The 13,461-nt window shown below is 37.3% G+C and overlaps 1 protein-coding gene across 1 annotated transcript; it reads left to right on the top strand.

Moving 5' to 3' along the window:
- Positions 1-792, top strand: LOC143538207 (uncharacterized). Its single transcript, XM_077031810.1, has one exon. It carries the CDS (start codon positions 1-3, stop codon positions 790-792), a length of 792 nt encoding a protein of 263 aa, XP_076887925.1.
- The last annotated feature ends 12,669 nt before the right edge of the window (positions 793-13,461 follow it).

The raw sequence follows: 13,461 nt of genomic DNA on the forward strand, positions 1-13,461 counted from the left end.
ATGGGAGATGAAAAATCAACAGAAACAATCTCCAAAACAAACCCGCTTCATCCCGTCTACACAGTGACGAATATCCAAAATAAGGTTCGTACTTTAGATGGAAAAACCCTGACCTACGCTTCATGGGTAAAATTATTCACACTTCACGCTCGAGGGTATGAAGTGTTATCTCATATCGATGGCACTCCGGCTCCAGGCAACGACGACCCGTCTTTTCCGTCATGGCAAAAGATCGACTCCATTGTTCTACAATGGATTTATGGTACTCTCTCCGACGAATTACTTGAACGAGTACTTGAAAATGATTCCACCGCATATGAAGCGTGGAATCGAGTAAAAAAGATTTTTCATAATAACCGTGGGCCTAGGGTAGCGGCTTTAGAACAGAAGTTCGTAAGCATGAAGCTTCGCAACACGCCTTCCTTGGAAGTCTACTGCCAACAATTGAAAGAAATAGCCGGCCAATTAAACGACCTTGATTCTCCGGTAACTGAACAACGATTAGTTATTCAACTCGTCAACGGTTTACCAAGGGAATATGATGTTACAGGGGCTGTTATTACTCACTCTAATCCATCTTGGGAAGACGCTTATAATATATTGCAAAAAGAACGTGATCGACAACTTGCTCGTGACGACGATTCACCGTCTCCAGTGGTCGCTGCGGCTGTTCATAATGAATCGAACCATCGCCGTCAATCTGACAGTCGGAGTGACTCGTATTGCGGTAGCCAACGTGCCACTCACAACAATCAGCGAAGCTACAACAATTCAGGAAATGGAAATCGCTAAGGTGGTCCACACTCACATTCCAATCGGAACCATGCACAGCTTTGGCACCCTCAAATAGGCCCTTCACCTTACTGGCCCAACTACTGGAACATGCCACCTCCTCCCCCTAGCCCATATCCAACACAACCTGGTTGGGCCCCAGCCCCTTGGTATGGGCCTCCACCCTCTGGTCCTCCATTAAATAGGCCCAAAAGCAATAAGCAAGCATCTAGTTCCACTAACAACGCGCCTGCTGCTCAAGCTCACATAACCGAGTTCCATGCGCTTGATCCTAAAGATTTAAGTAATGCTTTTGCCGCCATGCACACGGATAACGAGGATGATCCATGGCATATGGATACGGGGGCCACCTCTCACATCACCGGTGACCAAGGTAAACTAAATTCCCCTTTGTTATCTAGTTCAATTAGCTCTATACTTGTTGGTAATGGACAACGAATTCCAATTCTTGGAACGGGTAATACCACCCTACCCACTTCAACAAAACCATTACACCTAAATAATGTCCTTTACACACCACAAATCATTAAAAACCTTATATTTGTGCGCCAATTCAATATTGACAATTGGACTTCTATTGAATTTGACCCATTTGGTTTTTCTGTGAAGGACTTCATGGATGGGAAGATCCTAACGAGGCATGACAGTGACGGTCACCTTTACCCGGTCACCAACACCACCGCTTCCGCCTTTCACTTCTCTCATGATCAAGAATTTTGGCATAACCGTCTTGGCCACCCAGGACTTTCAGTTTTTGATTCACTTATTTTAAATATATTTAATTCATGTAAGAAACGCTCTCGAGACTTTATTTGCAATTCTTGTCAAATTTCTAAGAGCAAACGTTTGCCATTTTCAACATCTATGTCACAAATTTTATTGCCTTTTGATATTATACATTGTGACTTATGGACCTCACCCGTATCTAGCAAGTCCGGATACAAATACTACATGGTTTTGGTCGACAATAAAACTCAATATACTTGGATTTTCCCTTTAAAATTTAAGTCCGAAACTTTTGATAAATTTTTAAAGTTCCAGAAATACATATGTACTCAATTCCAAACACTTATAAAATCATTTCAATGTGATTTAGGGGGTGAATTTGATAACCATAATTTCAACACTTTTGCAAATTCCAACGGGCTACAATTTCGTTTTTCATGTCCGCAAACCTCCCAACGAAATGAAAAATCAGAACGCATGATTCGTCGCCTAAATGAGATCATGTTGACACTTCTTACAGATGCCTCACTACCTCCTAATTTTTGGGTCGAAGCTCTTCATGTAGCCACAAACCTTCACAACATCTTACCTACAAAACTTCTCAAAAATCACTCACCCATGGTGTAACATCCGTATTTTCAGAATATTAAATAACAGAAGGACTTGTTATTAATCGTGTTAGTGTTTGGATAATATTGAATTTGGAATTGAGAGTGGGTGGTGGAGCCCATAGCCTCTTATAAATATCCACTACTTCCCCACACTTTCTTCTTCTTTCAAAAACATAACAAACACACACACACATACTCTCTCAAGACCCGAATCCAAATCCGGGTTAAAGTAAGGAAGATCTTGGTGCTCAAAGTGTCTTCAAATAACAAGAATCACGTCCAGATCCTCTAGTCGTCTCGGATCCGAACCGAACTCGAAGCAAAAGGTAGGTTTTAGTTTAAATGGTTAAGTCTTTAGTTGGTTTCAACATGCAAACTGATAGGATGATAGATCGGGCTGTGAAATGTAAGAAAAACATAAACTTGGTGAGTTATAACCTCATGGGTATGTTATAGGACAAAAAGGTGATGTTCGGACCTCATAAAACACGAGTATACAAAGTTGGTACAACCCAAAACCCATAAAAAGGGTAAAATTGGGTCCTAAGGAAGAGTCACGGAGTAAAATATCTTTAAAATGGCAAAAAAAAAGAGATGTAAAAAAATGGGTTTTTCACATGAGAAGAGAAATTCTTCCATGAGAAGAGGAATTCTTCCATAAGAAGAGAAACTCCATGAGAAGCGAAATTCTTCCATGAAAAGAGAAATTCTTCCATGAGAAGAGAAATTCCATGAGAAGAGAAATTCTTCCATGAGAAGAGAAATTCCATGAAAAGCGAAATTCTTCCATGAGAAGAGGAATTCTTTCATGAGAAGAGAAACTCTATGAGAAGCAAAATTCTTCCATGAGAAGAGAAATTCTTCCATGCGAAATTCCATGATCCCCGTTAGTTGAGGGTTTCATTAGCATAGATATAAGAGATACTAGTAACAGATAATTGACATGCATAATGTAATGTACAGTTAGCCGTGCACAACTAAGGAAGGGCATTACCATCAACGGAGAGAGAAACCAACTCCAGGTGAGTTCTAGCCCCTTATCTGTTATGTTTTCGGGGCTGTGTGCATACTCCTATGTGGTAGATAATACGCTTACTTGATTGGTGAGTGTATGATACGTGTATGATTGTGTATTGAATATATCGTTACATAATGATTGTATGAACGCTTATGTATATATATTTATAACTAGAAGATATGAAAGTATGCACGTATGATAAAGGTAAGGTTATTCAAGACAGAAGGGACCAGACCTTATAATATCTATGATGATAGGGACCAGACCCTCATAATATCTGTGATGTTAGGGACCAGACCCTTATAATATCTGTGATGTTAGGGACCAGACCCTTATAATATCTGTGATATTTAAGATAGAATAGCTTATGGTATACCATAGGGTTATATGAAAGAAAGTATGTAAGAATGCATGCATGCATGTAAAGTATGTATGAAAGAAGAAATAACAGGTAAGGTATGAATACGTATCTTCGGACACGTATGAGTGAGGATATGAATGTAATGTATGTTAATTGATTAACTAGAACTCACTCAGCATAGCTGACTTTTAGTATGCATGTAGACAAATAGGTTGAGGCAGCTGGCTTGAGGAGGGGGACACATGGCATGAACGGAAGAGACTGACATCTAAGAAGAAGTGTCATGACTGTTTTAATTAATGTTTATTGAAAGACAATTTGTATGTTAAGACAAAAATAAATGTTTTGTAATGTGATGGTTGAAGTTTTAAGTTATTCCGCGAAAGTTTTAATTAACTCTGATTTTAGAATTGTGTTTATGAGTAAATCCAACACCAAAGTAGGGTTACCGGGAACGAGGCCTTACACATGGCCGCTTTATACCAACGTCACCCTTCCTATGATCACCTTCGCGTCTTTGGATGTACCTGCTACCCCTACTCATCGGCAACAAGACAAAATAAACTGAGTCCACGTTCCACCCTTTGCGTGTTCCTTGGTTATCCGGCAAATTTCCGAGGCTGTCAATGCCTTGAATTATCGACCGGTAAGATCATTTTTTCCCGGCACGTCATCTTTGACGAAACTAAATTCCCATTTAGCCATTCACCAAACAATACACAACATGATTACTCATTTTTGGATCCCGACACACCTTCCCCTCTACTTTTCCAAACACAACAACAACCAACATCCTCTGCTAGCCCAACATTCCCCACCAACCAACCCACTACACAACCCAACACCACTACACACCAGCCCATCACACAATCCACCACCAATTCTGCCACCCCAACCCAACACCTCTCGGCCCACTCACTCTCCCCAACCGAACAACTCTATACCATTAGAAATAAATCTATAACACTCTCCCACACCTTCTGATACGTCACCCATCTCACCACCACCACCTCCTGCTCATCCCATGACGACTCGTCTTCGAGCCGGTATAACTAAACCAAAAATTCCACTTAATCTTCATACTCAAACCATATCACCTATACCCACATCTCACCTTACTGCTCTAAACGACCCACATTGGAACGCTGCCATGAACGATGAATATAACGCTTTATTGACTAATAACACTTTGGAATTAGTATCACGACCACAAAATGCACATATTATTCGTTGTATGTGGCATTTTCGCCATAAGTATAATGCTATAGGTCAACTCCAACGTTACAAAGCACGCCTTGTAGTAAATGGGAAATAGCATTGATTGTGGTGAAACATTCAGCCCCGTGGTTAAACCGACAACCATTCGTACCGTGCTCAACCTTGCAGCCTCCCGTTCTTGGCCAATTCACCAATTGGATGTCAAAAATGCCTTTTTGCACGGTGATCTTAAAGAAAGAGTATATATGTTTCAACCACCGAGCTTTAAAGACCCTACTCGTCTGGAACACGTGTGCCAATTACGAAAATCGTTATATGGTTTGAAGCAGGCACCTCGAGCATGGTTCCAACAATTTGTAACATATCTTCTTACATGCGGTTTCAAAAGTGCTATCTCAGATTCCTCATTATTCATTTATAAAAAGGGAGACCAAATGGCGTATCTCTTGCTTTATGTGGATGACATTATTTTAACCGCATCACATAAATCATTACTTCAGAGTATCAATACTTCTCTCTCCAAGGAATTTTCCATGACTGATCTTGGCATTCTTCATCATTTCTTGGGTATTAATGTGCAACATCAAAATGGTAGTCTATTTCTCTCACAAGAAACATATGCCGAGGACATCCTAGCACGTGCAAATATGTCTAATTGCAAACTTTCGACAACCCTTGTAGACACATCATCCAAATTGAGTGCCTCATCCGGCACACCTCTACTTGATGGTTCACTTTACCGCTCCTTAGCCGGTGCCCTTCAATACCTAACATTCACCTGGCCAGATATTGCATACGCTGTATAACAGATATGTCTTTTCATGCATGCTCCACGGAAACCTCATTTTCAGTTCCTGAAACGTGTTCTACGCTACATTAGAGGCACCACGTCCCACGGTTTACACATTACACCGTCTACATCCACAGCACTCACTGCTTACTCTGATGCGGACTAGGTTGGATGTCCAGATTCACGACGATCCACGTCTGGATATTGTATTTTTATGGGAACTAATTTGGTCTCTTGGTTCTTTAAACGACAACCTACAATTTCGAGATTGAGTGCTGAAGCCGAATATCGTGGGGTAGCCAATACTGTTGCCAAAACGAGTTGGTTACGTAATTTACTACTTGAGCTATCTGTCCCTACTCGTCATGCAACTATTGTCTATTGTGACAACATCTCGGCTGTATACCTATCACAAAATCCCGTACAACATCAACGTACTAAACATGTCGAACTTGACATTCATTTCGTACGGGACAAAGTTAGAGTTGGAGATATTCGAGTTCTACATATGCCAGCAGATTATCAATACGCCGACATTTTTACTAAAGGGTTACCACGCTCCTTGTTCAACAAGTTCAAATTCAACCTTTGCGTTCGCCCATCTACCGCTAAGACTAAGGGGGTGTCTTAGCCAATACATATTTAGTATATATTTTTGTAATATTAAATTAATTTAGATTGATTGACCTTTCCTTGTATGTCTCCTAATTGATTGTAACATTATGTATATGTATCAACAATTCAACATTGTATGGAATGACAGCACGAATCAATTCAGTAATTTACAATTTTGTCATAATTTCATTTATTTTTTATTTCAGGTTACTTAATCATTGGTGTTTGTATCTTACCATCATATGCTTGGCCCTAGTTCAAAAATTGTGACATTCATTTGATTAGCTAAAATATGTTTACTTTTCACAAAATTATGCGACCTTTTATCGACTAAAATCAAACAATTTTAATAACTGCTATATGTAGCAACTTAGCTAGCGTGCAATTATATGAATCGTCTGATAATCTGATTGCTATGTATTACATGTTATAAGATAAGTAAGAGAGATAGGCTAGCATTTCTAAAAGAGCGTTTTGGTCATTATTTTGAGGAAACAAAGATGAACTTTAGTAAAATCTCAATCTTGGTACACTGAATCGACCCGAACCGTCTAACCGGCCTAAACCATCGAAACGATTAGAGTAGTCGGAACAACCCGAACCGTAAAACCGACCTGAACGGTGAACCGATTGAAAAAAATCATGGATCTGCCACTGGTCATCACCACCTCACCGGGAACCTTCAACGTGTTAGGGATTTGTCTTATTCTTAATCGATTAAATAAACGAGACAATCATTTGTCCTCGTCGTTGGAGATCTAGTCCGTCGTCTAAGTGGCACGGTGCTCACCAGATTTTCCTCAAACTGCCGCCCATCACCATAACAGAGCTGGTGCGACCCTCTTCTTCTACCGCCGCTGACTCAAACGGTGGTTCTAGAGTTCCAAAAACCTTAATAATTGGAGATTTTACTAGAAAAAGGTTCCTAAAATTCCGATCTAAGGTTTACAAAGAGGCTTGGGACAAAAATGTTGCGTTTTTTGGTCAAAAAATGAGTTTTCGGGCAAAGACGTTTTTCCGACGACTAGAGACGAACGATGTTAAGTTTCTGTTAGTCACGGCTCGTTGTGAGCATATATGTTAAAAGACGGGACCGTCAGCAAACACTCGTTAGTTGGGACATTTATTTGCCGATAGTACATAGTTGTGATTATTTAAATCTAATTTTTCTTTGTTTTTATTTGCACCTATATTATCATGTGGTATATATAGATTATTTAGGGTTTGTGTTACCATGCGAGAGCTCCAAAATGAAACAAGCCACTTATAATATGAAGCTAAAATAAATGAGGTATCAGTACTGTTTAAGTTTTGTTTTTAAAACAAAAAAAATTAAAAATTTTAAAATAAATTAGGTTAAGGTTGTCATCTTGTCTCACATACATGATCTACTAGATGTGCAGATCCAAACACGTTGGTTGAATAATCTGTGTGTTTTAAGTCTTTTACCACATTTTAGTAGTAACTAGTATTTACACCCCCGCGTTGCGACGGATGTGTAAAACCGTGTATTTACACAACCAATTCACTCAAAAGCATGAAGTTATCAGTTATCACCATCGCCGCATTTGTTCGCCATCCCCTCTACTGCAGTCAGCAACTAATGTTAACCATTAAGAAAACTGAACAAAAGGTAGACGTAAAAACGTTGGACCACACACGTTCATTGCATCGTGTCAACACACAAAAATTAGACCGAAACATAAAATATAGAAAAAATAACTAAGTCAACTTAACATCTACGCGTTGCCATGGGGCTGTTAAACGCAAAAATAGACATAAAACGTTCAACCACAGACATGCATTGCATCGCGTTAACTCGTTAAATTCAAACGTAAACGTTAAACAAAAAAAACTATAAAAGATGAAAAGTATAAGGCACCAAAGTTGGAAGTGAAAAAATGTTGACGACTAAAACTAATATATATTTTGTGACATATTTGTAAACTATGAAAAAATATATGGACAAAAAGTTAAAAAATGAAAGTTGTATAAAAAACTAAAAAAAAATATAACATGGTACAAAGTGGGAAGCATAATGCACAAATGACTAATATAATGCACAAATGACTAATGCATAATCCTTCCACTTTTATTATTATATAAATATAAATAATCTTTGTATTTTATTTTCATATAACCTTTAATGACCTTTCTTTTGATACATTCACATATTATTTGCCTTTCATGTTATAATTTATATAGTTTCAACCAGATTATCATCTTAAGATTCTCTCAACATAATTAATTCTTAAATGGTTATCACCCAATTCATTTAATTGCATTATTGATGTCAGTCGGTATGTAGTATTTCTTAGTATTCAACTAGTCGTATTGATATGGTTTACAAAATTGTTTTTGTTGTTAAAGTATGTATATGAGTTGAACTGTATATAATATACTCGAGATCGATTTGATAAAAGCTTAATATAACTAGCATTTAAATTTGCTCGAGATCAATTCAAAAGTCTTATTAAAAAAGCCACAATTTAAATGTCCTGCCATCTTTTGATTTTCGTTTACAATAACATTTTGGGAGTACTTAAATTTACTTGCATTTAGCGTATAAACACCTTTTGAAAATAAGGCTGTGAGTATTGTAAACGCACATTAATACTATTGTATAAGTCGTGGAAACTGGATTATCAATGATTCGGATCCTTCATCGTTTGACTTTCAAACCTCCTTTTAATATAATGGAAGACCCTCTTATATAATGTAAAAGGGACTATCTAGGTATTAATAAAACACAGAATATGCCAATGCATGCCACAAACGTTAGCACGTAACTTACCATAATAACGTCTCTTGATGGTGCAACGCTAGGAGACAATTTATTAGTTTATCCAATTTATTAAAATATTTATGCTATTTGTTTTTGTAAATTACTTAAAGAGTGCCGTGCAATCCATGCTACGTTATCGAAGGTCAATCGTCCTGCACAAAATGACGCAACTTGAAACTGTTTGTTAGCAAACGATAATAAAACAAAATTAAAGTACTTCGTTATCTTTATTATAAAGATCATAGGCCAAAATGAGAGTTGTGTATTTTATCTTTAAACGCTATATGAAGCTCCCAAAAATTCAACAGTTATTTTTATATCTATCTGTTGCATTTATTTCTTCCCTTTTATGCAAGGTACTTAATGCAACTTTGTTATGTCATTTTCCTTTGCTGTCCCAAAACAAAAGGAAATTAATGTTTTTGGATGTTTGTTGGTTAATAGTGCCCAATTAACCAACCCAAATTAACACCGACGAAAATCGGTTTTGCTTTCTATAAACTGGAATTGTAGTTTGATTTTAGCTATACCTTGTTTCAAAACCGAACTCATCAAATATGGAAAACCAAGCTCGTTTCAAAACCGAAACTTATCAAGTCTCTTTGACAATGTTACCCAGATGGATGAATAATTTAAAAAGGAATTGTTTTAATTAATTTATAAGATGATGAACTTATGTATAATATCATAAAAAGGTGTTGCATCCGTATAAAAATGTGATGCATATATATTATCACTATTTTGGCTTTAAAATGATTTATAGTGAATTAAAGATTGTTTTCTAAAAAAATTACTTTTTATCGGATTCGTGCTATATATGGGAAGAGATATAAATGAAAAAGAGATATTCTTGTAAAAAAATTTGTTTTTTAGCAATCAATGAAAATCAAAGGAACAAAGACGCTTAGCATGTGTCACTGTGAAAGGAATTTTTATTGATCGTATATTCTTATACGTCCAAGATAGTATGTTTCATTGTTTTTGAGTATATCGTTTTTGTCTGTACACCTCGCGTTAGCAAGGACTTACATGTCATTTTATAGTAATTCAGAATAAAATGTATCAATTTTCATTAATTATAAAACATTAGTTTTTTTATGACTAATTAAAATATTAAGTACAAAACATTTTTTTATCTTCGCTTATTAAAACATTTAGTCATTAATTTTTTCTGAGCCTTTGATTAGTTCTTCCTGAATGAACCTGTTATTTAACGTACAGAAAAATACAACATGCGCGTCTAAGTAAATATGGCTTTCACTCATTGGGACAATAACTATAGCAATAAAGCAATGCCCTAATAATAACTATCAATCAAATACATGCAAGTTTAATACTTTATATTTACTAGCACCATTAGATGTAGCGGTGGCAAGATGGATCATGGATGGATGGAGGGAGGGAGGTAAGGGTGGCAAAACAAACCTAAATAGGTTGTTTTGGGTCAATTTGGATAACTTATAAAATTGAGATGGGTCAGGATGGATCAAAAGAATTTTGCACGATGGGTTGGGAAATGCTAGTGACTTTTGGGTTAGAATGGACTAAAATAAGCTTTATCCAATTTTATTTTAAACAAAACCAACGGAACCGAATAGAAACTGAGAAATTGAAACCGAAATCATTGAAACCGAACATATACCGAAACCGACCGAAATGAAAAACGGCAAAACCGAAGCGAAAAAATACTGGAAAATCTGAACCTGAACCGAGACAAAACCGAGTTTTTTTTAATGAACGAGGAAGACGGGAAAACATTTTAGTTATTTTACTTTTTGAGTTTTCGATTTATATTTTGAGTTATTATTTTTTTATTAATTTTTTTGAATATTTTTTGAGAGGTTTTTGAAACCCTTTACAAGGCAGGCTCCGAAAATTGAAAAAACAAAATTTGGGCCGAAGGCGAAAAATATTTTGGGCCCGTATTTTGTTGGGTTTAAACAATTTAATTTTTTAATTGGCTTCCTTGGTTATAATTTGGATCGTATAAAAAACTAATATATAAAAATAGCCTTGAAAATGTTTTAAATGAGAGTAGAACCCACAACCTTTTAGTTGGAAGTCATGTCTCTTTACCACTAGACCAAGTTAGTTGTTATGTAATTGAGTTTAAACATTAAGTATACATATAGTTTTTCATAAAAATACATATAAATTTTTTTTAAAAAAAAAATTCGAGCCTAACGGGAAGTTGGGCCTATGGCCGTCGATCTCTCTGTCATAGGCCATGGCCGGCCCTGACCCTTTATATTTTAACCTTTACTTAGTTCAAGATGGGTTAACTTTACCCATGCCCATCCTAAACCGAATAAAACCGAGAAATCGAAACCGAACAAAAACCGAAAACATTGAAACCGAAATGAAAAAAAAGTAAAAATGAACAAAAAAAAATCGAACCTGAACCGAGACAAAACCAAGTTTTTTTTAAGAGAAAATTACTGTTTGAGTCCCTGTGGTTACAGGGCGGAGTCATATTGAGTCCCCGAAAAAAAAATGGAACTGGTTGAATCCCTGTGGTACCAAAACTGACCCAAATGAGTCCTTCAGTTACTTTTTTGTTAAAAACACTGTTAAAATGAGTGTTAATGTAGTCTTTTCACCTATAACACAAAAGTAATATATATTTAAATTACAAAAATAATTAAAATAATAAATTTGGATCCCACACTACCAACTCATCCTCCATCTCCATCAAATTACCGGTACCTCCACCACCACCCACAAGCCACCTCCCCAAACACCCAACCTGTGTTTTTTATGGAATAATCTCTACAATGTCCATTTAGATCAACTAGTTCAAGATTTTGTGCATCAAAGTGAAAAATCCCAAAAACGTCCACATCATATATCGTCGGAGGAGACGAACATAATTACTTCCAGGCACATGTATACATGACAAATAGGAATCGGCCATGTGTACAAATTACCGTCGAGCTGATGGAGAAGCAAGCAAAAGGTGCGGAAGCGCTAGAAAAAGGGTTTTGATGTCCCCGTCGGATCTAGTCTTCTGACAACGGTGTCACCGTCGAGCCGACGATATCTCCTTATTATTCATCCGACGATATTCAACTTTTTTAGGCCGGTCGGTGGCAGCTCCACTTTGTTGTCCTTGTCCGGCGAGTAAATGGAGAAGAAGAACAGTAATCCCTTTTTGGTTTATTAAAAAGCCCAAATAATATTTTATATATTTCTTCCCTCTGAAAACCGTCTTCTGAACCGGCGAGCAAGGCGGAAGCCTAGCCGCCGCCGTTACTTATGTCACCACCATACTCCGTTCGCTATCACAGGTCGCCGTTACTAAGGGATTTGTGTAAATGTGGTGAGTAGAATGGAACGATTGGATCTCCGACGTTAGTGAGGGGAAATTTCGGAGGTTGGATTTTCGGTCCAGATCTGGAACCGACAACCACCACCAAGGGTGGTTTTGTTCTGGTTTTAAAGTGAGCACGTTGAAGGAACGAGGATTTCCGATTTAAACTTTCATGACCAGTTTTGCCTTTGCTAGATGTGTTGCCGGAAAGCCAAGCGTCGCCGGAATTCAGTTTAGATGGGCATGTCATCTTCCTCTGTTCTTAGATGTATGTATGGAATTATTTTTTGCATTTTAAATATGTATTATTTTTGTGTTATAAATTGAAAATACTACACTACCCCTCATTTTAACAGTGTTTTTAACAAAAAGATAACTGAAGGACTCATTTGGGTCAGTTTTGGTACCACAGGGAGTCAACCAGTTCAATTTTTTTTTCGGGGAATCAATATGACTCCGCTCTGCAACCACAGGGACTCAAACAGTAATTTTCTCTTTTTTTAATAAACGAGGACGACGGGGGAGACATTTTAGTTATTTTAGTTTTTGCGTTTTTTATTTATATTTTGAGTTATTAAATTTTTTGAATATTCTTTTGAGGGATCATTGAAACCCTTTGCATTTTAGCCTTTACTTGGGTCAAGATAGATTAACTTTACCCATCTTGACCCATACCCATCCTAACCCTCTATTTTAAACATCCATCCTCACCCTTACCCATCCTGACTCAAACCCATTCTAACCCATCACCCAAATCCAACCCAACCCACTCATATTGTCACCTCTAGATGGAGGGGTTGGGTTGTTTGTTGGGTCATAGCGGGTTTTGTTAGGATGAGTGAAAACGTTTAATATACATTAATCCCGTGTACATTTTATTTATTATTTTATTAGTTTTGTTCGTTTCTTGTAAGATTTGTATACTACTAACATCTTTTTATATTTTAGGTTCCGGGTTTTAATTTTGGTGAAAAGAGGATGAGAAATGAGCAAAAAAGAGCTAAACCGGAGAACCGGACTAGATCAGAATCGAACCGGACCGGTTTTGGCTGCCCCCCTTCCTCTCATCCGGAGCGCCGCGCGGTGGGGAGGCCAAGGCCCACCACGCGGCGCTATGGGCTGCCTTCCAGAATATTCCCACCGTTTTTAGGTATTTTCCCTATATAAAGCCTCCTAAACTCAACCTTAAACATATCCTGAAAGCCACATCCGATTTTGGGGAGTTCCAAGGTCTA

Source organism: Bidens hawaiensis, unplaced genomic scaffold (assembly GCF_021521415.1).
Source record: "Bidens hawaiensis isolate Kalapana, Puna unplaced genomic scaffold, B.hawaiensis_p1.1 tig00011510_1, whole genome shotgun sequence".
Lineage (NCBI taxonomy): Eukaryota > Viridiplantae > Streptophyta > Magnoliopsida > Asterales > Asteraceae > Bidens > Bidens hawaiensis.

Excerpts from the sequence above, each read along its gene's own strand:
- LOC143538207 (XM_077031810.1), top strand. The coding sequence starts at position 1 with ATGGGAGATGAAAAATCAACAGAAACAATCTCCAAAACAAACCCGCTT.